The 26,820-nt window shown below is 33.5% G+C and overlaps 3 protein-coding genes across 3 annotated transcripts; 1 reads left to right on the plus strand and 2 right to left on the minus strand.

Annotated features, from left to right (window-relative positions):
- Positions 1-908: 908 nt before the first annotated feature.
- On the plus strand, positions 909-4,459 carry LOC121734430 (serine protease snake-like). Its single transcript, XM_042125040.1, has 9 exons — positions 909-974; positions 1,190-1,231; positions 1,313-1,433; positions 1,524-1,586; positions 1,943-2,031; positions 2,591-2,767; positions 3,007-3,226; positions 3,424-3,584; positions 4,219-4,459. The coding sequence occupies exons 1-9, from the start codon at positions 909-911 to the stop codon at positions 4,396-4,398; spliced, it is 1,119 nt and encodes a 372-aa protein (XP_041980974.1). The 3' UTR covers positions 4,399-4,459.
- Positions 4,460-5,489: 1,030 nt separating this feature from the next.
- Positions 5,490-17,408, minus strand: LOC121734431. Its single transcript, XM_042125042.1, has 18 exons — positions 17,317-17,408; positions 17,177-17,238; positions 13,306-13,426; positions 12,847-12,909; positions 12,221-12,336; positions 11,830-12,021; positions 11,518-11,737; positions 11,235-11,392; positions 10,579-10,764; positions 9,522-9,648; positions 9,326-9,408; positions 8,363-8,477; positions 7,802-7,864; positions 7,575-7,699; positions 7,063-7,254; positions 6,768-6,990; positions 6,374-6,531; positions 5,490-5,704 (listed from the first exon to the last, which is right to left on the minus strand). Exons 1-18 carry the CDS (start codon positions 17,357-17,359, stop codon positions 5,513-5,515), a joined length of 2,439 nt encoding a protein of 812 aa, XP_041980976.1. The 5' UTR covers positions 17,360-17,408; the 3' UTR covers positions 5,490-5,512.
- Positions 17,409-19,480: 2,072 nt separating this feature from the next.
- On the minus strand, positions 19,481-24,886 carry LOC121734432 (serine protease snake-like). Its single transcript, XM_042125043.1, has 11 exons — positions 24,820-24,886; positions 23,958-24,016; positions 23,540-23,645; positions 23,036-23,098; positions 22,646-22,764; positions 22,108-22,299; positions 21,492-21,711; positions 21,083-21,240; positions 20,479-20,658; positions 19,887-20,007; positions 19,481-19,503 (listed from the first exon to the last, which is right to left on the minus strand). Exons 1-11 carry the CDS (start codon positions 24,872-24,874, stop codon positions 19,481-19,483), a joined length of 1,296 nt encoding a protein of 431 aa, XP_041980977.1. The 5' UTR covers positions 24,875-24,886.
- Between the last annotated feature and the right edge of the window lie 1,934 nt (positions 24,887-26,820).

The following is a 26,820-nucleotide window of genomic DNA, read 5'->3' on the forward strand; positions in this document are numbered from 1 at the left end:
TGTGAATTAAAGGAAACAAAAAAAAAAACGAAACGAAATAGGAAAACACCGTTGAAATACACTTTTGTGTTGCAACCAATAACTGATAAAATAATTGGTTTAAGTACAGTTTAAATACCACAATAGACAGATCGAACGTAAGTTCTGTCTATTGTGGCTATACAGAGTGAAGCAAAACAAAATGTAAATATTTTAGTGTATGTAATATGTATGTTTCCCTTATAATATAGATGGAAATGTGAAGTAGTTGCGCTGAAATAGCAATATTTTTTTGTGATTTGTACGGGTAATCTTAATCTTAAACCTTGTCATGAATTTGGTTTTACTAAAAAGTTAAAATAAAGTTACAAAAAGTTACTCAACTTTACTTTCAACGCTGCTACTTTCACAGTGAAATCTAAATATACAGGGGACTCATTTACACGCTAAAGTATTATGACTTTTTTTGTAACACCCAGTATATCAGTCATTGTTTCTTACTGCGAGTTTGGAAATAATATTGTCTGTTTTATATGATTTGGGAATTACTTAATTTAAAAAGGAAAATTATTTAATGATTTCTCATAGCTTACAGCAACACGTAACTCGATCATAATTCATACGACTATAATAATATGGTTTTGTCAAGGTGGGACTGGTTTATTGAGAAGCAAAAAACTGTTCACTTATAAGATAGTAATCAAAATATAATCAACAGTGGTTTGTGAAGAGGAAACAACATTGACGTATAGAAGAGTTTGGATCACAGTGAAAAGCGTACATAATGAATAGTTTAAAAATAATAGTAATTGTTTTACTAGGTATTGTATTACTTTAATAATTATCGTGCAAATTATTGTTAAACAGCTCATGTACTAGTAGTATTATTGTTTTAACTTTTTTATAATATAAATTAGTGTCTGTTTTACATGATTGTAGTCAGTGGAGTGTTCTCAAAAGCGTCCAATGATTTTGGTGCAGTGATTTCAGTTCCAGTAAGTATATCATGTAGTTATATAATGCTAATTGCAAATATAATAATTTAGACAAACTTTACTTTATTTGTATTGACTACAGAAACAAAGATTTTTTTAGATAATATATACAAATTCTGAATAAGTGTTGTTTTTAAAAAAATTAAACATAGATAATTAAGTACGGAAACATAAAAATATTTTTAATTGAACTCTAATAAAAATATTTTTTGCAGACTCAACAAAGCTGGGTTTGGCCTGATGAATTTTATGAAAAGGTGACTAGTTTATTTATGCTAAGTGAATATGCAAATAAATGTATATAGGCCTATATTTTGTTTCGTATTAATAAATTCCAGGAAAAAGAAAACATAGAGCAACCTACGGACAGTTCAACAGTGCCACCAGAAAATGACCCTTGTGCTAAATACAATCCTCTACAGCCGAACTTTGGATCCGGACGTAGAATAAGCGAAGCTAGTGAGTACAAAGCATTAATTTGTAATGTTATAAAGAACTAAACAGATTATCAACTGTGAGAGTCTGTAAATAAAATTATTACAATTTCAGAATGCCAGGAGTACATTTGGAATGTAAAGGTGCAAGACATAATCGAAAGAAGAAAAGAAGAATGTGAGTAATTTTAATTATTACCAGATGACGTCCCCAAACGGTCCCCAAAAAATTCGTACATCGCGCGGGAACTGTAGTTACATTTTCCAATATAAAAGGTATCCTATGTCCTTTCCCGGAACTCAAATTATCTCCATACCAAATTTCAGCAAAATCGGTTCAGCAGTTTGGGCGTGAAGAGGTAACAGACAGACAGATAGACAGACAGACACACTTTCGCATTTATAATATTAGTATGGAAGTATGGATGTCATAAGGTGGCATTTCATTTGAATTTTTGTCATACGCGGTCGCTGGCGACTGAGATCGGAAAGTCAAAGTACCTGATTAAATCGTAAGAAATATTTCTTGCATAGGTGATGCATTATCAAATCCAGAATACGGAGGTCCTCCACTTGGTGCTATCGGTGGACATGATACGAACACTGGAGATTTTCCACATATGGTATCAGTATCTTAATAGTTTATTAGTTGGTCTGAAAAATAAATAGATGTAAAAGTTGAGGCAGTACAAAAAAATAGATGTAAAGTTGTGTCAGTACAAAAACTCGATGTAAAAGTTGAGGCAGTAGGTGGCAATTCTGGATATAATAGTCTTATCTCTTACATAGGTGAAGCATTATCTGAAAGAGCAGATATCCTGCCTCCCGTAGTTGGTGGATTTACCACTAAAGCTGGGAACTTTCCGCACATGGTATGGTTCATGATATTATGTTATGTTTTCCTTAAAAGAAGACCACTTTTGGATGCAATGTGCATCAATCAGCCTACTAGCTACTTGCTAAGCTACCAAGTAGCTAGTAGGCTAGCTACTAGCTAATTTTAAAAAAAATTAGGCGGTGATAAAAATTTTACTACGAGGGATGAAAAAGAAATTTAAAATATTTTTACACTGCTTGGAATGAGGAATGAACATTAATTCCCATTCCTATAGTTAAAATATAAACAAGCTTTATGCTGGCAATAAAGAACTTTTGATTTGATTTGATTCATTCCTCAAACAGGGAGCCATCGGTTGGCGTACCTCTTCTGGTTGGAGATTTATGTGTGGGAGTACACTGGTTAGTCCCAAGTTTACAGTGACCGCAGCACACTGTTCTCAAACGTCAGCAGCAGACACGAGTGTTGATAACATATACCCTGAAGTAGTAAGGCTCGGAGACAAAAATATCAAACATCAGGTACATCAACTATAATTCTTATCAAAATATTTTGTTTTGATTTCAATAGCATTAAGAAACATAAATATAAATAAACTTGTTTGTGATTTAATTAAACATAATCACAAAGCATAATTTGCCAATCATCATCATCATCATCATCATCAGCCTATTGCCGTCTACTGCTGAACGTAGGCCTACGTTAGTTAATGCCAAGAGATATGCAAATATTTATGCTAACATCTGAATTACTTTCACAGGCTTTCGGCGGTGAAGGTCCAATAGATATAGGAATTTTAAAATTTACTAAGCATCCAGATTACAAAGCGCCCAAAAAGTACTATGATATAGCTATCATAGAGTTGGCAGAAGCAGTAAAGTTTACAGATACTATCCAACCAGCTTGTTTATGGACAAAAGATGATACTAATGAACTTGGAACTAAAGCTACACTCACTGGGTGGGGTGTGATTGAATTAGGTAAGATAGTATTTGATGTAACAATATTATTCCTTATGACTGAAGTAAACTTCAATTAAACATTTTTATTAATGGAAAAATTACACTACTTGTTAAATTAAACAATTGACCATACAAAGTCGTGAATGGAACTCACAACAAATAAATAGCTTTGGATGTATAAAAAGTAACAATAAAACATTTTTAACAATTTCTAGCAAGCAAAAAAACATCGGATGAACTACAAGTGGCAGATGTGAATATCATAGACTCAGGTCTGTGTGAATCTCTACTGGGAAGCTATTGTAATAGACTATGGTGTGGACTCAAAGATCAAATATGTGCTGGGAAATTAGAAGGTGGTGTAGATGCATGCCAAGTGAGTATAATATATTTTCAAGATACAAAACATTTTAAATTTTTTGAAAGACACAAAGCTTAATGTTATGTACTAGAGGTAGATGACCCGGTCAACTACTTTGTATCACTTCCCTCCTAATCATCACTGGACTTCAACGAATATAACATTAAGACTAAAATTAGTCAAATTGGTTCAGCCGTTATCAAGTTTTAGCGTAAGTAACAAAATTAAAAATTCATTTCTATTTATATAGATTTTATTATGATAAGATTTAAAGTAAGTATAACTATATTTTATGAATGGCAGCTTACGAATAATAAAAACTAAGGAAACCTTATTTTCCTGTTCTGAGAAGGAAACGTAACTCCCATACTTCACCCGTTTTGAATTTTGTTCTTTTTCGCACACTAAAAATATATGGCAATAGCAACAAAACGCTAACACTCAAATTTACGAAATAAAGCCGTTGACATTAATTGTCACTTCTATATTTTTTTGCACAAAATTGTGTACCGAATACATGCATAAAGTATGCACGTATTTGGGTCACATTTTGTAGACTCGTGGACACATATTTTTCCCCCGCAGTTACTCTTACTCAGTTTTTATTATTCGTAGATGGCAGCCATTAAATTTGTATTTTTATTTGCAGGGAGATTCAGGTGGACCTCTACAGATAGAGATACCACTGGACTTTCCGTCGAAGAACAAATTTCATTACCTCATCGGAGTGACGTCGTTTGGAGTAGGGTGTGCGCGGAAGGACATACCTGGCGTGTACATAAAAGTTGCCAGCTTTATTGATTGGATCGAACAAATTGTATGGGAATGAAATAAGATTTAATTTTTAATCAAATTAAAACAAAATAAATTAACAGTATATATTTTTTAATTAAATCTTAATAAAATACCGTTGGAATGTAGAGGAATTAATTATTATTAAGAAATAAGAGAGAAATTAATAGAAAAATGATAGGCACGATAAAACTATAAAATTAAATCATTAAAGTTGTAGATTAATCGTACTTTCACATATAAAATCACATTCATAAACACACACACACACACACACACACACACACACACACACAAGGATTCTTTGCTATAATACATAACTGCACAATCAAGCATGAGTTTATTAGTTTTGAGCTAAAATTGTGTATTATAATTGTTAACTGTTTAGTATTTTCCTTCTTGTGTACTTAAAGTAGTTTTAATAATAACTTAAATAGTCTGTTTATAATATATAATAAGTGACTTCTGCGGTTTTTTAGGTATGGAAGAGCGTTGTTACCTGACACAGGCTTAGGCCTACTAGGTGACTTCAATCTTGTATCTTAGTAATGTAACTGTTTATAAGAAATAAAGATTATTATTATTATTATTACTATAAAATGCAAATTTAAGAGCTCACCTGAGTCTACAAATCAAACATCGTCCTTCTCTCTTCACACTCACGCCCGTCTTTCATATGCCAGGTGAAAAAGGACGACGCGGAATCATCGCCGAGTTAGTTTTACTTGAATAAAAGACGAACTATAATGATTATGAAAAAAGTGTTTTGAGCAAATTTAGGTTTTATCAATACCTTTTTAGATATTAAAAAATATTAAAGAAAAGACAGCAAACTTCGAAGATCCAAGCAAAAATGTGTCTAAAACAAGGTTTTTTGTAAAAAAGAAACTATCGAGCATTTTTTGAGTAATCGTGTTTTCGTCTTGAGCATTTAATCTTTATGAACTGAAGTTACTTGTGTCAAAAAATCAGTTTTCTAGACCTTACAGATTTTGAGATCTAGGTTAATGTATGTAGTCAAGTTAGGGTCATATGGGCTCTTAAGTTATTGTAGTGTTAAAATATAATATTTCAAAGAATATTATTTCCGATTTCGCTATAGCCATGTAGATAACCATTGCCATGCCATGATAGTCATAACTTAAAAAGATCTAATGGGTTATTGTTCCATTCCAAACGTGCTCTTCAATCCAGTCGATGTAGCTCGCTACTCTAGTGTATACTCCTGGCTGATTTCTGACACCACATTTGAAGCCAAATGATGTGATTCCAACCACCATATGGATTGCCGAGTCGATTTGACCACTATTGAGTCTTACTTGCAGTGGACCCCCGGAATCGCCCTGAAAATGATGAACATGACCAATGCAACTATCGTTCTAATTCTATATTGACATACAAACTACGCAGCAAAATAAATAACTATATTCATGCTTAACTTTTAAAGTCGTGTCGTAATTATGGCTATATTATTGTTTACGGGTATTTTTGAGACAAGTAAGTAATTTCCAAGGCCTACGATTTTTTTAAATGATATAAGGGGGCAAACGAGCAAACGGGTCACCTGATGGAAAGCAACTTCCGTCGCCCATGGACACTCGCAGCATCAGAAGAGCTGCAGGTGCGTTACCGGCTTTTTAATAGGGTAATAGGGGAGGGTAGGGAATGGAAGGGAAGGGAATAGGGGAGGGTATGGAAGGGAATACGGTAGGGGATTGGGCCTCCGGTAAACTCACTCACTCGGCGAAACACAGCGCAAGCGCTGTTTCACGCCGGTTTTCTGTGAGAACGTGGTATTTCTCCGGTCGAGCCGGCCCATTCGTGCCGAAGCATGGCTCTCCCACATATCCCAATTACCTCGCACAAAAATCTATAACTAAATATTCTGGGTCAATGTTAATAGCAATATTAATATTATGCAATATACGAGTACGTACTACATTTCCTTAAGTTTTTTTCTCAAACTTCCCTTGATACACTCCATGTAGGTAATGTATCGAATAATATTATACCTGACATGTGTCAATTCCACCATCCAGATTACCAGCACACATCTGTTTATCAGTGAAACCATTCCAGTGACGATTGTAAAATGGCCTCAGCAAAGCGTCACAGATTATTGTATCGAGAAATTCGACATCAGCTGCTTGCAGAATTGAAGATGGTTTACCTGGTGAATGATACAAAATAACAATTATATTTTTATTTGTAATAATATGTATGGTGATTACGTCTACGCTTAACCTGTAAACTGTAACATCTAAAGTATGTCATTTAAGATATAAATAAGATAGCTTTCAACAATTTCAGTTATAGTGATCCGATTTTAATGAATGTAAAAACTTAGTCAGTGACATGGACTATATAACTTGCGTGAATATTTTAACTACGTCATTCATGTATTACCTGATTCGGTAGTTCCCCACCCAGTAATAGATATTTCACTTGTGGAACTAGGCAATTGATCAGCATGAGGCCAGACACAGGCTGGCATTATGAAAGGCGTGAATTCTATTGGAGTATCGACTTCTAATAATGCAATATCATCAAATTTCTTCGGCGCCTTGTATCCTGGATGTACGATGATGTTCTTTATTTTAACTATTGTTGGTCTTCGAGTTTTTTTTCCCTGGAAATAAAATAATATACTTTAATTAATAGTCTAAACAGCTATATGTTAAAACATACAGTCGTAACTCACCACAGTGTTCGAAATATTTTCAACGCCCAACATCACGACTTCTGGATCCCCGTTTACAATGTCAGACACAAATCGTGGAGACAACTTGGTACAATGTGCAGCCGTCAGGAGGAACTTGTCACTTATGAGGCTGCCACCACATTTGAACACCCATTCCTTAGCGGTATCTTTACAGCGCCAACCGACTGCTCCCTGAAATGGCAAAGAATTACAAATTTTATATATATATATATGACTCTTCCTGACATCTATTGGCGAATAATAATACTAGTTTGTTAGCAACTAATTGTTTTAACGACCAGCAGATGGCGTTATTAAGTAACACGAAGTCAATGAGTGTTTGCTATACCGAGCAAAGCTAGGTCATCCAGGTACTAATAATAATATGTAAACAAGTCTTACTTCAAAGTTTAACTATTTTATCGGATAGTAAAATTAAGATTGAAGTAAGATACTGTTCTAATATTACATCAGATTCTATAAGTATATATAATATAATATTATGTTCTTACCATGTGAGGAAACTGAGCTATTTCAACATCGTGGCCCCCGTAGATAATGGGCAATTCAGCTAAATAGCCATTTTTTATTTCCATTGTATTATTTTGAGGATTCTGAAAAAGTTCCTGCATGTGACCTGTGGGTGTAAAATGTTGATGCAATGTACTAACTTACGTACACATATTTTGTTTTGTTATTAAGATTTTGTTGTAATATAATATAATTTAATTTAACTTACAGTGCCATGCTTTGATGTTTCTTTGTTGTTGACTCTTCAGGCGCCAAACATATTCCTTGCATTCTGTCAGTATGTCAAAATTCCAAAACTCAAAATTACTTGAAGTGTAAATTGTAAAAATATATTATTTCAAGGTTTTGACTAAAACTTTGTTGCGTAGTTCAATGTGTGAAGAGACAGACAGACAGACTCACAACTCACAAGCTATCAAAATTATTATAATATGGTTTTACATATTTTTATTTATACACCTTTCAACATTCTGTGTTATCATTATCATAATACCCTAAAACCTACGAATAATAAAAACTAAGGAATCGTAACTCCCATACTATTACCGTTTTAAATTTGGTTCCTTTTGATCTGTCATGTAACGTCAGCCTAGCACCGCTCAAGGTCACCTAAATTTTGCAAATGTATTGAAATGTGTACCCAAGGTACACTTTTTTGACAAGTATTGTGGAGTATGTTTTTTGACGGAGTTACTTTTCCTTAGTTTTTATTATTCGTAGCCTAAAACCCTAAAAACCATACAACATGCAAACAATAAGGTATACTTACTTGCTTCACTCAAAGTTGTAAGTTTAGAGACATCGGGCTCAAGTGGTGTGAAAGGTTCACAAGGATCATTGTCTTCGTTTTTTCCGTAGTCTTCAAATAAGACATTTATGATATTCTGAAAATGGTTATTATACTAAGTACTCACGGCTTTCGTCCACACATTCAGCATTGCTTGATAGTTTTATCTAAATCGATATATTCCATTCCATCAATCCGGCTCAATCCGGTTCCATCGATCCTTCGAGCGGCTCGATGCGAGCCTTCGAGCTGTCAGTTTTGCGGTCCACACAGTGAAAATTATTACTCGATTTGGAGTAAAACTATCGAGCATAAACATATGTGAGTACTTAGCATTAAGAGGAGTCCACACCGCCGTTTTTCCATACAAACGTTGTCCCCTGTTTCCTTCCTGGATAATGCCGGTAGATTTATAATTTTTTTCCTGAATATCTATGGCCATTAATACAAGGTTTTCTTTCCTTTCATAATTTAGTTAATAAAAAAGATATGAACGTTCAAAAACCCAAAAAAATGGCCGGATTTGCCTCTGTGTGCCACCCAGAAAACAATACTGGCTAAAATATACTAAAAAACTAAAACATAGGAACACAGCTCAATTCATAATGAAAAAAGTACTTAAATCGGTTAAGTTTTGGAGAAGAAATCAGCGGACAACGAATCGATGATTTTTTTAGAACTTTTGTCGTGTTGTCTCTATCGCGCTCTGTGGTGGGAGAGTTGAGATTGGTGAGACAGCAATACATTTTAAAATACCTATTTTTAATTTCTCTAGCCCTTGGTGTATCCTCTTAAAATATTTTGTTAACTTTGCAGTCAAAGATGCGGTGTTACTTTTGTGTACATAATAACATTATGTACCATTATGAGCGTTTTTGATTACAATAAAATAAAAATAGTAAAAAGTGGACAAAGGCCTATTGAAATAAAAAACAATATACTTACCTCTTGTTTTTCACGTTCTTCTTCCAGGTCGTCGAATATAGTTCGTTTTGATGTTTCTGCATTGCAAACAAAGTGCCCTGCATCTAAATTAAATCAGTAAGTAGGAATTTTATACGAAAAATTGATGTTATTGCCTGATCACGCCATAAAAAATAGTTCATATCAAAATTAAAAAATTAGTTAAGTATACTTTTACCGATTATGTATGTTAAAATCAATGCCAAAATATGAATGTTAATCATAATCGATACAACAACTAACATGAGGAACCAGTTACAGACTGAATAATTATATTGAACGACGACGACGTGCCAAACGTAAGGTCAAAAGGATTATAAACCTGATATCCTACCCGTGATCAAAATATAGGAAATTAACATGGTATCATGATGGGTAAATTAAATTTAAAAAATTAAAAAGGTACACTGATGAAAAAAAATACATTTTTCCGGGAAAAAAAATATTATTATCCTTTGTCCTTTCCTTGAACATGCTTGAACTCAAAGTATCTCCATATCACAAGTTCATCAAAATTGGTTCAGCGGTTTAGCGTAAAGAGGTTACAGAGAGACAAACAGTATTTTTCGCATTTATAATGTTATAATAGTATGGATGTTATAAACGTCACATAAAATAACACACAATATTAAATGAAATCATCTTGAAGATTGTATAGAATTGATAGGGTGTATATGACATCACACCAATACATTATACAATTATTAACTAGTTATGTTCTAGTCATCCTTACATAAATCATTAAGCATCAAGAAACAGATAAACAAGGCATTATTAAAAATGCTAAATACCATGAAGATGATAAAGATGAATCAAGTACGTTTCCAAATCATTTTAAAGCGTTTGCAAACTTTGAACACCAACCAACTTTAAAATAGACAACGTTTTAAAAAAAAAAATTGAGTCAAATTAAAAACATAAAAACTTTTGTGAAAAAGTTAGTAATGCCTAGGTAATGCATTATACATTATAATTTATATCACATGCTTTTGATCTATAGGTACAAACTAGGAGTTAAAAGCAGAATAATCTAAACTCTAAAGTTTAAAATAAAATTATTGCTTTTTAAATGACTTTATAGTAGCGGGATAAAATATTAATTAAATATTAGTATGTAACTAGATTTAGTTACATACTAATATTTAATTAACTTTATAATCATTAGTATATTAAGGAAAAATTAACAGAAATATTAAAAATAGTATAATATTATTTTTCTACAATAATTTATATTAAAATTTTGAAGTGTAATTCCAGACATGTTTTTCTATCCAGTTGACGTAACTTGCGACTCGAGTGTAGACGCCCGGCCGGTCCCGTACACTGCATTGAATGCCAAACGATGTAACACCAACCACCAAATGTAAGGATATGTAATCATAGCCCTCAAGCCTTATTGACAACGGACCTCCAGAATCTCCCTGGAAACATGCATTGGATCTTAAAATTTTCAAATCAGTTAAGCTTTTGTGAGATGGTTGTCTAGTAATGCTCAACAGCTGTGATTCCATTAATAGGTTGCATTTGTCAAACCTACAGATGGGCCAAATTATGAGAAAAAGCGTAAATCCAGTAGAAGATCCAAATCTAATATTTAGTGGTGTCAGAATAATCAGACATAGATAATAATTTACATTTTACTTACAGGACATTAGAAAAAAATCAGTAATTAAAGATAGAAAAATAATAAATGAAATAAACAGCCAACCGTTTGGGTATAATAAAATTGTAATTATTTTACTTAACGAGGTTGCAAGAACGGTGAGGAACATGAAGCGCAAGAAATCTCTTGGTCATGACTCGCTTAGTATTGAACATATTGTAGTCCCTAGGCAACACAGGAGTACTACCTTTGTAGTGGATTGTAAAATGTTAGAAAAAATAATTATACCTTGCAGGTATCAACACGTCCTCCTGGTTTACCAGCACACATTTGGTTGTCCGTAAAACCATGCCAGTTCCGATTGTGGAATGGTTTAAGTATATTGTCGCAAGTGTGAGTATCTAGAATTTCTACATCTCCAGCTTGTAGGATTGTAGCCGGTTGACCTAGAAAATTAATATCACTATAGTAAAAGTACAAACTACTTTTCTATAAGTTTTGCTTAGAAGCGTTCCATTTGAAAGGAGCAAAAAATGGTGTGACATTATTTAAAGCCCATAAATTCTTTTACCTGTTTCAGTCTCTCCCCATCCAGTGAGGGTTACCTTTTTCCCAACAAGTGACATATCTTTGTGAGGCCAAATACAAGCAGGTTTGATGAATTCAGTAAATGCTATAGCTTGATCTACTTCTAATAATGCTATATCATTGTATTTCTTAGGTGACTTGTATTCTGGATGGACGATGATATTTACAATTTTAGCAATTTTTGGTTGCCTTCCCTCGTTTCCCTGAAAAAAATGCAATTTCTTGTAAGATTATGAATTCATTAAAATCTATATATTTTGAAAATTTAAGTCCTTATTCATGTAAAACAACTTACGACATCATCTAAAATATTTTCAACGCCCAACTTAACAACTTCTGGATCGCCATTGACAATGTCAGATACAAATCGCGGAGACAACTTGGTACAATGTGCTGCCGTCAGGAGGAACTTGTCACTAATGAGACTGCTGCCACATTTGAACACCCATTCCTTGGCGGTATCCTTACAGCGCCAACCGACAGCACCCTGATAAATGATTCAAAATTTAATTCAGATTTCAGACTTCTTAATATGAATGGAACTTATCCATTCAAACCATCCATCCAAACTGTTGAATATTTTGTGGGTGGTATTTATAAGTATAAATACCACCAACAGTTTTGGTTTATTTGTATAAGATGTTTTATAAATGATACATTTTGTAAGATTTTTTTAAATTACCTACCATGTGTGGGAACTCAGCGTATTGCGCTTCCCGACCATATCCTACAAATTTTTCAGGAGTGTTACCATCATAAAGTTGTTCGGGTATATATGTTGCTAATGTTTTTTGAACTTCACCTGCAAACGTGACGAGGAATAAGGATCTTGGTGAACTAAAAATTCTACATTCATTTGTTTTCTATATTATTCTTTGTCATCAATTATTATTACTTTTTATATCATAGTTTTCTTAATATGATCATAGCTTAGTATTGTCGTCAGAATTGAAAAGTAAGTGGAATAAGTGGTTAACTTACATTTAAGAATTTTAGGCAGGCAATTATAATTTGAACAAACCTTGTTATTTGTTTTGTAACTACCACTTCATCATCTGTCATACATCTGGTTATACATAAAATCCACTTTTTTTTTTATTTCGTATTATTTTCCCGGCCCTAAAGCCTCCATTTATGCAAAAAACGAAAATTTACCAATTGTTACTTACCTACCTAGTTCATCCACTCACCATTTTAATTATTATTAAGTATAAACTTTATAATTTTAGAAGTAATTAAAGCGAACTATTTAAACGTACAAACAAAGAGAATTTTATGAATTTACGTACTTATTGCAAAATTCTATACTCACATCTTTCCCGTTGATCCTCCTCCAATAACTGGTTTTTAAGATCCCACATATATTTCTTACATTCTAGACAAAAAGTAGATGCATTGAAAATTTAACGGTACATGCTTTACTATAAAGTAAAGCATGCTTACTTAACTTACTGGCATAACATAATATTATATTTATTAAAACGGGTTTACATTATTTCAATCCAGCGCTAGAATGCTTCTGGAATAATGTAACCGGAAACTGGAATGCGCTGAATTGCATTTCAGTGCAATCTTGCGCTAGATTGGAATAATATAAACTTGGTATTATGTGACTACATTAAAAAAGAACAAATTAAGGATTAAATTTTAATTAGATTATAGCTGTTGGACTTTGATAATAGTTATATGAAGTATGCCATTTATATATTTCTAACCATTTATTGATATAAAAAAAATATTCGACATATTTTTATAACGAAAAAGAACTTACTAATTTCACTAACAGTTTCCAAGCCCCTAACATCTGGTACAAGTGGTATGTATAAGGCGCAAGAATCTTCTTTTTCTAATTTTAATAAACTGTCAGTCGTGTACGATGGCATTGAAACATTCTGCAAATAAAACAAAATATAATTATTAACCTACAGTTTATACTCACTTATAATAATTGAAGGCAGTTATAGATGATGCTGTGATTTACTAAAAAAAATTTAAATGTTTTTTTTTCAGCCTCTATGGTTTTAGCAAAAAATATGGATTCACCAAATAGCTAGATTTATATCAGCTACATGATGATGTAGGTGGGCATTTTCAAAAAAATGTGTACCCCTGGTTTTTACCTTGTCCCTTGACTTCGCTACAGATTATTTGTAAAAAATTACATACTAACATTTTGTAATTTTAATGTAGGGGCATAAACAAGTTTTCTTTTATTAAAATACATTCACGTTTGTATAAAATTTTATTTAGTATGAGATTTATAAGGGTTTTTAAGTACCGAAACCTATTAAATTCACCTGTCCCCTTCCCAGAAGTTGTAACAAAATCTTTAATAACTATTTTTTTTCTTAAAGTAAGTTACTTAAAAAACATAAGTTAGATTCCTAAATACTTAATGTATCAATTGAATGTCTTGTTATTGAAAAATCTAACATAATTTAACTACAAATTAATTAAAATTATAATCATGAAAAAGCAACCCGACTGGAATGTTCGGTTTAGTGACCGTTTTTTTTAGTTTTATAAACATACTACAAAAATATTTTCGGCACTAAATGATAGCACTATATTTCATTGTACATCGAGAAACTTCAATTTGAATTTAGTAGTTAAAAATCTGCTACAAGACGCGGACGCAGGTTGGATGGTTCTTCAGGAACGGTTTATTTGTTCAGATAAGTGACCATATTTTGTAAGCATTATTATACTTTCTCCAACTGTTTCTACTGTTGACACGTTGCAAAATTAGCTTAGTATTTAGTATAAAAAATGAAATTGTGATAACTATTATCGGTTATTTACAAACACTTTAAAAGTAAAAGAAAGTAATATTACGTGACTTCCGACTTGTGACTTTTCGTATGGTCACATATAATGGAACGGACAAGTCACAACAGGCGGAAAGCATAAGGCTTAGTTCACATTTTAAATAAATTATTTTTTTATTCACAGATTTTATTAAGAAAATTGGAGATTTTTAAACTGGTACGATTAACGTACAAATATATTTTTTATTACTTATGTGTTAAGGTGACGCCGCGTTAAAGTAAAAAACCGTTTTGGATATGTTTTAGATTGCTAGTTTTCTATGAAAGCCCGGCCCGGCCTTTCACAGAAAACAAGCAATGGAAAATAGTTTTGTCGCGTAATTTAAAAACCATAAATACATTTCATATAAGCTATGGGCAAATTAAAGTGTATGCTTGAACCAAGCCATGTACAAATTTGGAAGCTTAAATCACTCTCCTCTGTTGGAAAAATAGGAATCCTTTTTTTTTACACAGGTCTATTTGATTGATTATTCTGTGTTATAAAAGTTGACCAATCGTGTTATGCTATGGGTAAATCAAAGACAAAGACATGATAAATACTGACAATGAACTTTAATTTCTTAGCTTTAGTCATTGAAAAATCGATATCGCTACAGCCAAATTATCAAGGCGTCGCCTTTACTTAACAATAACAAATATTTAAAATTTAAGTACCTAAAAGTTTTTTTTTTTTAATTTTGATTTTATTTCCACTACTTTTCTATCAGTAAAGTTGAAAATCATTTTGTGTCGTTGATATTTGCAGATTTATAATAACTAGACATCAGATTATATGCATTTGCATACTTGCATATGCAAATGCATATAATGTCACTTTTTAGACGATAGTGCATATTTTGGCAATTTTTCGTTGATAGTGCATATTTCGGTAGTTTAACTTCCATGGGCATTAAGATTGCAATCGGAAAATGTTGGTAGAAAATTATTATTGGCGTATAATAAATAAATAAAAAGTCTTTATTTCAAGAAATTAAAAATCCTAGATTTTATGAAATTATAAAAATTGGCGCTTTTTTTAATGTCACTACCGGAAAAGTCTTCAAAAAAATAATAAATTTTAATATTAAGTGACTTTTGACTGTGCATATTTCGACCATTTTTCGTGCATATTTGCATGGATATTTCGGCACTTTGATCGTGCATACAATCCGATGTCATTAATAACTTAGGAATTCGTAGACATGTGAACACATCTTTATGATTATGAGATGTTCGTCCCTCTAATTATTGAAGTTAAATCTATGAAATCAAAGAATTTTTTACTTTTATAAGTAGTGCAACAATAAAAATGTTTAAATAAAAGGTTTTTGTGTTATAAAAACTCCTTTAAATATGTTAAATATTACTTACTCATGTAAAAAAATGAAAAATAACCTAGTGGTTGGGTCACATAGTCACACTATGGATTAAAAATAATTGCTACTCTTGTTGATCCTTGAAATTATCTAATTTTTTTTTAATAAACAATTAAATATGCATTTCACTAGATTAAATTAACGAAGAAATCCATTTATTGTTGTATTTTTTTGTATTAAATTATATTTTACATTTAGTCGCACAACGGAATCTGTTTCGTCGAAAATTCGATTTTGTTTCAATAATATCAGAATAATATAACGTTTTCAGCGTTCTTTTTAACTTATTCCATTAGTTCAATATTTTTCCTTGTATATGACATTCAAAAAAAGGTAAATAAATGACCTTAAAAAATATAGACATATTTTTGCAAGGGTACACGTTTTTTTGAAAATGCCCAGGTAAGTTACAAGATTTGTTCAAATTATATTAGGGGAAAAATCACAGATATCATGGGAAAAATTAATAATTGCTCCTATTTTGTAAAATATTAGTAACTTCAACCTCTTACGTTCTCATATTTTATTGTTATGTTTATCCACATTTTTTATTAATAAAAGAAACCGCTATAATACAAATCATCTTATTTTAAATTCTCAGGTCTGCTTTGACACCTATGAGTTTTTTCTTTCCTTTCCACACAACACAGCTGTCCGAAATCAAAACATATTATCAGCTTTAAATTTTAATTGTAGTGCCCTTGTGTGTAAATATAGCACTTTATAGTGCCGTGTTTTTTTTTTAAATTATTATTATTATTGACATAGGCAAAATAAATGGGATCTTAACCAAAAAGCGCGTATTTCCATTTTCCATGCACTTACGCATCATAATTCATACACATTATCGCAGTCAAGCGATATAGGTACAAATAGCGTTCTTAAGAGTCCGGGGGCCATCGAAATTCACATACAAACGTAATACCAAGATCATATTTTCCCATACGAGAATATTTACCATATTTGAGTATTAAAATATTTACATACTAAATTGTAATCGTCCACATTTTTTGGTAAGTATGTAAATATTTTGCAGTGAATCTTTGTACAGGAACCTAGGTAATTACTATCTTAAGCTGAATAATAACTCAAATATGGTAAATATTCTCGTATGGAAAATGATCTTGGTATTATGTTTGTATGAGAATGTCGATGGCACCCGGACTCTTATGGTATGTGTGTATTTAACACGTCCTTTCGTTTCGCATATATTTTTAGCAATAACGCCCTTTAGGGATTCGAATTACGATAATTTTACTTAACCCAAGAGCCAGCAATAGGTAGACTTCCGTCAGTTTATAAACGCTGAACGGAAGGTCAGGTAGAACTAGTAATAATTGCTGATCGTCCTTACCTCTATTTGGGCCATAAACAGGACTTTCAGCTTTTATAAAATGACGAAATAGCTGTGGCTAGCTCTTCGGTTATCTTAAACGAATTATTTAAAGATTTTTACCTTAAAAAGTTCTATTCTATATTCTTCGATATCTTCAAAAATAGTTCTTATAGAATGTGCATCTGTAAAAAATGTAATATTACATGTGGCCGGTATCTTTCGTATTTAAAAAAATTAAAAATATTTTTATCAATACCTACCTGCGAGAAACGTTAAAAAGACTGCTATTATTATTTTAACCATTTTATACAACCACAAGAACTAAAAACAAGTTCCAGACTGAGACATGACTTAAGATGTCGCAGTATTTTAATAATACTATAATAAATCTACTATAGCCTGGTTTCAATTAAACCGGCCACCGTCACTGAAACCGGCGTGGGGGTGATAGTATCATGGGTTGGTAAATTGTGTATTTATTATCCTTTTTTACGAGTCACCATATTGTAGATACACTTTATACGCAGTGTGCAAGCTATTATACTTTAAGACTTATATTTTTTATTTTCAATCAACGTGATTTAAACTTTCGCATTGACTTTTTATATCAAAGATATTATTCAAGTAAAAAAGAATAAATATATTATAAATCAATCAATAAATTAATCATACAAGATGACTTTGAAATAATAATTCTCTTTTATTATTTCAAAATTTATTCCCTCTCAAAGTAAACAGCTTTTTTTTTTTAACGGGCAAAAGGCCCACCACACATTCCCACCACTGCAACTCCTGTGTCGCCAGGATCAACAGTGGTAACCAACCACGAAAACCCTTTGATATGATCTCAGGGATGCCCGAGGGACAAGCTAAATCTGTCTTGGGACCCGCAACGAAATTAATCAGAAGAAATGTAGGAGGAGTAGGAGATACCAATTTTCCTCCCCAAGCAAAGCGGGAGACAGCCAAATTGTAATGACATTGATGTCCGAACAAAGGGGGAAGCACCACGGGAAAAAAATTTGGTTATACTTAATACAATATGCCTACTTCATAAAAAAAAATAATGCCATTTATTTATAATGGCAAACTTGTGTTCGGTGGTTAGGTTTGTTAGGTTAAGTAAACAGCTTGTACCTAACAAGTGCTTCAATAATCACTATTAGCTGCCGAAACTAGAATCGAAGAGCTGTACGACCGCACGACAAATAAAAAAAATCCATACGTGGGAGAGCCATGCTTCGGCAAGAATGGGCCGGCTCGACCGGAGAAATACCACGTTCTCACAGAAAACCGGCGTGAAACAGCCAAGCGCTGTATTTCGCCGAGTGAGTGAGTTTACCGGAGGCCCAGCACTATTCCCTTTCCTTCCCTACCCTATTCCCTTTCCTTCCCTCCCCTATTCCCTTCCCTTCCCATCCCTACCCTCCCCTATTACCCTATTCCCTCTAAAAGGCCGGCAACGCACCTGCAGCTCCTCTGATGCTGCGAGTGTCCATGGGCGACGGAAGTTGCTTTCCATCAGGTGACCCGTTTGCTCGTTTGCCCCCTTATTTCATAAAAAAAAATTACTTATCGGCAATTAAAAGAAGGTTTTAACATAAGTCACACACATAATCTGTCGAACTCTTCATTAAGTAATTGAAATTTAATCATCATTGATGTCTCTGAGTGCTGCCGTTACTCTTTTAGCTAGGGTAGCTAGTACTAGAGAAGCTATTGCTGTTTTAGACAGCTTGTCGACTATTTCCAAACATGCTGTTCTATCCAGTCGATGTAGCTCGCCACTCGTGTGTAGACGCCGGGTTGGTATCGAACTCCACATCTAATGCCAAACGACGTAACTCCAACTAGTAAACACTCGAAAACTGAATGTTTCGTTTTCCTTGGGATATTCACATCAACTCAATAACTTAGTATTTTCTTAAAATATGAGAAAAAAACCAACCAACCAACCAACTCCTCGAAAAGTACTGTAATTCAACAAGCCTCTATACCTAGCCTTTATTGATTGCACCAAAGCCTTTGACAGCATTAAACGCCCTGCTATATTTAATTCTCTTTATAATCAAAACATAGATCCAAAATATATAGAACTCCTCAGAATCATTTATGCCAATATAGCACCGCTGATATAAAACTTAATACTACCGGTCCTAAGTCCTGAGCACTGCAAGCCTCGAGGTGGGACTAACAATGGATAGGTCCAAAACCAAAATAATGACCAATAGCACGAAGCGTAGGGTCGAGGTAGACGAGCAAGAAATGCAATATATCGACGAGTACATCTAAAAGAAACTAGTTTCTTTTAAAAATAGACAAGGGAAGGAAGTCGATCGTCGAATCGAAATCGCCTGGAAGAGCTACTGGTCCATGAAGACGCTGATGAAGGAAAATTTACCGATCTCCCTTCAGGTCTGCGCTTCAGCGCAGACTCGTCGACACGACTAAATCATAAAAATCATAAACAGACTCCACATAATGTTCGGCAATTAGCAAAAATAAAAAAAAACATTTTGTATTTATCTCATTAAGAGGTTAATTTTTAAAACGTAATCTATTAATCATCTTCGTCTTCTTCTTCTCTTTAAATCTTAAGCAAAGTTAAAATGAAAATTAGCATATTATACACTCAACTAAGCATGTTGATATTTTTCAAAATGTTCCCAAAATTTCCCACTACATATTTGAATTTATTGAGTTGTTTTTCATTCTGCTTTCCGGATTTGGCGATATATTGTTCCAATTTTTAATAAATTTTTGGTTATTAGATTAAACTCGCGAATGAGACAATCAAATAAATTAAAAACACTTTATACTATACAGTAACAATAAGAAAAAAATAAAAACAAAATATATATATTATGATCTACAAAGGATCGAGGTGCTGAACTTCTTGTTGTGCCTTTTAGCTTGAACAGCCTGACTCCTGGAAAGTTCCTATCCTCAATCTGAAACAAAAAAAAAACATGTGGTAAAAGTGCGAGTTGGATTCGCAATAGGATGTTGGGCAATTGACTAGATATTTTGTAAATATTTCTAGTTCTTAGTCCCATCTGATATCCTTAAAAAAATCTATAAATAACTGTACTTAATTAAATGAGGATTGTGACATAAGCCTCCATACATTATCTGTCAAATTCTTCATTTATTTACAGTTGAGTAATTAATATTCGTCTCTAAGTGCAGCAGTTGGTAGCAGAATACATTTTTTTATACGCTTTTTATTAGCTTCACCTGTATGTTTGTTTGTAACCGACTTCTTTGGGCGCGATTTTGACCCACTTTAAACGGCCAGATTTCGTTCAAACTTTGTAGATTACCCTACAGCTTTGCGAGTTTTTGACAGATTTGTAATAAAGCTTGTTGTATCACAATCTAACTATATTTACAATTTAACGATAACAATATGTAACACTTACATTATTTTTCGCCCACACGATCCCCTCTATCCAGTCTACATAAGTGGACACTCGAGTGTATATTCCCGGCCTCTTCTGTACACCGCATTTAATTCCGAAGGATGTGACGCCCATTATCCTATAAATCTTGCCTTCAGTTTCAGTCGGTATGATCGTCTGGAGAGGCCCTCCGGAGTCACCCTGAAAGTGTTATTTATTTTGACTATGATTTCCAAAGTAGTGATTTTTTTTTCGCTCCATTCTTACTAAGTAATATTGAGTTTAGAAATTAAAATAATAAGAGAATCTGACAAGGAAAGCAACCCCGAATGAAGTTAGAGGGACAGAAAAAAAATTAGATACATGTTTTACTTAACTTGATCCGCCAATTTAGTAAAAAAAAGGGGAGGGATGGAATAGTAATATATTATCCCTCCCACACCTTCACATATATTATTTGCATATTATGCCCTGAGAGCATAGTACAGAAAACTAACAACATAATATTTTGGCATCATTGATAGTAAAAGACTTCGATCGAAATCAAATTTAAGTCGAATAAAAATCGAATCAAAATGGAATCAAAATCAAATTTAAAAAACAACTCTCCAGTGCTTGTATGTACCTGACACGTATCAACACCGCCTTCCAATTTCCCCGCACACAGCTGACTCTCGACTAGTCCGTGCCAGTTGCGATTTCGGGTGTCCTGGAGCAGCTGGTCACATTGACGATTTTCCAGCACATCTACTACTGCTTTCTGCAGCAAATGAGCCTGGTCACCTGTGTATTGAGGAAACTAAAGTCAGCACAGTATTAGGGTAACGTCTTTTTATGAATAATAGAAAAGGAACTAAAGGTATATTAAACAGAGATATTATATTAGATATCTGTAGTTATTCCAATTTATAAGCAATTATTGTGACCTATTTCAACTGTAGACTTAACCATGTTTGACTAGTACAGTTTCTTTAAAAAAAACAACGAAAGTTAGATCAACCAAGCAGATGGTAGCTACCAATCTTTGGAATTACCGGATTCAGTCGTTCCCCATCCCGTTATGGTGACGTTCTGTCCAGGAACCTCCACATCCTCTCTCGACCAGAGACAAGCTGGTTGTACTTCTGGAGCGAATCTCACAGCAGTCTTCATCTCGATGAGAGCGATGTCATTATACTTCTTAGGCGGCGCGTACAACGGATGGACGATTATTCTTTCGATTTCTTGCAGGATCGGTTTACCGTGTATGTCAAACTGGAGGAAAAACCAGCAGATGATGAAGGAAAAAAGTTTCTTACTTTATTTCTCCCTTTCTCTTTTTCTTTCTTTCTTTCTTTTTAAGTATTGACGTAGGTAACGATAGGCGTTTGACAGCATATTATACTATGCAAAATCTGCTGGTTTTTGCAAAGCTGTCGCAAGGTATAAATTCCCTCTGTCGGTTAGTACCGACAGATCTCAAAATGATAGATCCAAAAGTTCCAGCAGAAGTGATAATGGAAGAGTTAACAGGCATACATTTCAATCGAAAACGAAATCTTCGAAAGTGGCATTGGGCAGAAACCTTCTATAGCGCGATGCAGCATTATGACAGTAGTTGTTCTCTATAATAATATATACGTAGATGTATTGAAAGAAAAAGAGTAATACCTCATCTGTTTCCAGATTTTCCAGTCCCAGCATGACAACTTCGGGGACGCTGTTGACGACATCTTTGGTTCTGCTCAAAACTAGCTTCGAGCAATGAGCGGCTGTTAACAAGAATTTATCGCTTATAAGAGTGCTCCCACACTTGTAAACCCATTTCTGTGTTGTGTTCTTAGCTCTCCATCCAACTGCACCCTGAAATATTATTACAATAATTGAAGTATACCAATAATAATAATCATTGTTGGTGATATTATTACATTTTGTACCTAGTATTATTAAAGTATCAATATGTTACTTATTATATATAATAACTCATAATATTATAAAGCGCTGATGCTTTCACAGTATCACCATTTAAGGGGCACATACATTATACAAACCCTTAAGTATCACTATAAGTTCCGTTACACTCTGTATCAATAAAATGTTGGTCTTTTACATATAACCTTCAATTAATTGATTTTGTCTATGCCCCAAAGTAACATTTCTTACAACTTATTACTATTTTGCAAAATCGATATAAGCTCTTAAGTCTTACCATATGAGGGAATTCTTTAGGCTTGGCTCCGATTCCACCAAATATAAAAGGAGGCTTTATAAAAAAGAACGCTTCTGGAAAATATCCTTTCTTGATCTGAATAATCAAATATGTGCGGCCTAAAATATAAAATACAAATATTAACTATCCAAAAAGTTATGCTTATTGCCTGTACTGTCTCGTGGGGACAGTCGGTACTGATTTTACATTTGCTAATTTAGATTATAAAAAAAATATATTATTGTAGGTAATTTGTAACACAATATATTTTCATGTAAGATTCAAGAAAACGTAAACGTAATAAGTAACGTAAAGAAGTAAATGAGTTTAATAATTAAAATTAGTAAATCACGCATAATGTGTTAATTGGTAAATAATATTTCAACTTACACCGTTCTGCCCACTGTGCTTCCTTTTCTCTGTTTTCCATCTCCCATATATACTCCATACATTCTAGAATATTTTGATTTACAATCACCTTTTGTACCATCGAGGAAATTTTATTCATAAGCAGTTGACAGACACGTCATTTGGTCGGATCATGTCAATTCCATGTTGTTTGTGATCTGTCGGCTGGGTTTGACATAACGCAACCAAATTAAGTAGTTTCGCCATCTGCCTATAATCAACTTCTCTCGTAGTACATAAGATCCTATGATATGCTTTAAAATTTAAATGACATAAAGTGGTCTTTATATACAGTGCAAGCCGCTGATCGTACAAACTTGATATTTTGGGGGTTGCGTTCTTTGTTTGACGTCCGAAACACATAGGACGAGATCTTTTGTCAATTCGACCGTGGGGGGGGGGGTCTACACTAGGAATCCCCTTCAGGTCAGCTCTAAAATTTGTCAACATATTTCTTGATATTTATAATAATTTAAATATACTCACTAATTTCGCTTATAGCATTTTGTGTGAAAACTGGTTTGACAGGAGTGTACGGCTCACAAGGTTTCTCCGTGGAATTCCCAAAATCATAATCCAATGTCTGGTTGCTCTGAAATTTATAGATTTTTGTTACTTAATAAATTTGAAAAAAATATATTTTTTTATTCTACTGTCTTGACTAAAACAACTTGCACTATTAGAGAAATTTATTCATGGGCAGATGGCGGACCTGCGCAATTTGGTTGCGTTATGTCAAACCCAGCCGACATATTATTATCTTAATTCTTAAGACATTGCATTTCAATGTCAGTTTATGTAACCCGACAAAATAATGTATCTTCCTATGAATAAATTTATTCGATGGTATAACAAGTTATAACGCGGCTTAAAAAATCCAGTAAAAATAAAGTAATAAACTCACTTGCATAGCTTCTGATATAAACTTTGCCAAATCCTCTTCTGATAATTGTGCTGATATACCTAAATTTAAATAATGATTACAATTCTATCTATACTAATATTATAAAGCGGAAGAGTTTGTTTGTTTGTTTAAAGGCGCTACAGGTCCGATTTGAAAAAGTCTTACAGTGTTAGATAGCCCCTTTATCAAGGATGGCTAAAGGCTATATTTTATCACGCTAAGACTAATAGGAGCGAAGAAATAGAGGAACATGTGGAAAAAACGGGGGAAATTATTTGAAAGGGCTTATCTCACGAACTACTGAAGTCATTTTTCTGTTATTCGGCACAGATAAGAAATAGACCACGTGAAAGATCATAGGCTATTTTTTGTAGACTAATTTGTATGTGAAATATCTAATTTACGCGGGCGAAGCCGCGCGGAACGTCTAGTTCTAAAATATGTCTGTCTGTTAAAACTTGCCGCTGAACTGAAATCAATAAAAGTACGTCCGGAGATTGGAAAGCCTTGCGCCCCGGGAAGAGAAATAGGACGAAAAATGTACGGTATCCATGTAAACGAAGTTGAGGACAATGTTCCAGTGAGATTCGTTTACTTAAAAAGTAAGGTAAGTACCATCGAGGAAATTGATTCCTAGGCAGTTGATAGACCAACGTCATTTGGTCGGATCAAGTCAATTCAATGTTAATTGTGATCTGTCCGGTTGATATAACGCGACCAAACTACGTAGGTCCCCCATCTGCCTAGAAATCAACTTCTCTGATAGTACATAAAAATTAACATTGGACATTTACTAGTTGGAGAATCAGTGATGATAAAATTATTATGCCAAAAGTTAAAAAAATTGAAGAAGTGTACTTACCAGTAATATAAATAAGCACACACAAGAATAATAATATTAGATTAAATTCTAACATTGTGTCTGAGCACCAGGAAAACGACTGGCATTATATTTGAATCTGTGATACTACACAGGAAATGGAAACCTGCGCATTACTCATTCAGATATAGGTATATAATCCGTATAATATTATAAATGCGAAAGTGTGTCTGTCTGTCAGTTACCTCTTCACGTCCAAATATATACTATACGCCCAAGCCGATAAACCCCCAGGGGGTTCCTCGGTTTAGGCGTTTCCTATGTCCTTTCCCGGGACTCAAAGTTTCACCGTACCTTTCATCGAAATTGGTTCAGCGGTTTGGACGTAAAGGTAATAGATAGACATATTACATACTTTCGCATATTTTATAATAATGTGGATATGGATAATATACACCTTAGACTCTTAGAGTAAAGAAGCATGATAGTAATGATATTGATAAAGATGATGATGATGATGATTATATAGAAGTTGAAGTATTGTCACAATAGACATAACTACCGGTAGTTCGACTGCAAAGAAACGGACAGGTTTCAATATCTGTCAAATTCGTCGGGTTTCACTAGGATTATGACCGGATTGTGCCTCGCGCTGGTTGATATAATTTATTTTTAAATATTTAAAATAAAGATTTCAAAATTTGATTCTGATAATATTAATCGCATGTGCCAAAACACAAACAACAATACGACCAAAGAGGAACACGTCCAGCGAATATGTCATAGTTTTAAATTCGTAGGTAACAAGCTAACAACCCTAGCGACGATTTTCGTCATAATACGTCAAATTTAAAAATTTCAACATTAGTTCTAAGTCGGCATACTCTATAATTCTGTCTACTCTGGTATTGTGAGGGGCTCATAATAGAGCCGACTAAACACGAACTTGTCACAGCGCGCGATAACTCGGAAACTATTACGTCAAAATACTTAGGGGCTCACGGAGTTGTATCGGATGTGGTAAACGATTATTAGACAGTTTTGTTTTAAAAAGATTAAACCGACTTTAAAATCGTACGTAATTGAGAATTAAAATTGTGTTATCTCAAAAACTACTGAAACGATTTTTATGAAACTTATAGTGTTCCCTAATTTGAACAATACCTAGTACAACAAAAAAAGAATTACTGAAATCGGTCTTGTAGTTCCGGAGATATGCGAACACAAATAAAAAACCATACATATACATACATACACTTTTGGCCACATTTGTTCAGACACTGAAATAGACTAAATAATAAATATACAAAAACTGGGCAGTTCTGGAAATATCACAAACATACGCATCGAATTGATAACCTCCTTTTTTTGAAGTCGGTTAAAAATACAAATGTAACTATGTGTCCTTAAAAGTAACAGATATACTGATAGAGTAAACAGGGAAAGGGCACACTTTTTATAATATTTTAAATATTTTATGATAATACTAGATGACGAACGCAACTCCGTTGCGTCAAAAATCGTTTATCGCGCGAGAACCGTACATTTTCCCGGAATAAAAAGTATACTTTGTCCTTTCCCGGGACTCAAAGTATATCCATACAAAATTTCAGCAAAATTGGTTCAGCAGTTTGAGCGTGAAGTGGTAACAGACAGACAGACAGATAGACAGACGGACAGACAACGAAGTCTTACTAATAGGGTCCCATTTTTACCCTTTGGGTACGGAACCCCTCTTACTCTTAGGATATCCATTAACATTGTTTAAAGTTTCGTACATCGCCGCCCGTAATATTGGGTAGGAATATTACGACGAAATTCTTGGCTCCGATTATAAACGTGGAGCCCAAAATATATCTGTATAGTTGGAGGTTGTTTATGTTTATTTAGCACTTGTGTAGCGTTCGCAAACTGATATTAAGGCGCTCCCCCTACGGAGATTTACCATTTTTAGAGTCTTATTTACTCATAATTTGAAAGCTACAAAATTATAATAAAAATACAGCAATAATCTTCAGAATAGGAAAATTCCTTTCTCCGTTA

This window comes from Aricia agestis, chromosome 15 (assembly GCF_905147365.1).
Source record: "Aricia agestis chromosome 15, ilAriAges1.1, whole genome shotgun sequence".
NCBI classification, from domain to species: domain Eukaryota; kingdom Metazoa; phylum Arthropoda; class Insecta; order Lepidoptera; family Lycaenidae; genus Aricia; species Aricia agestis.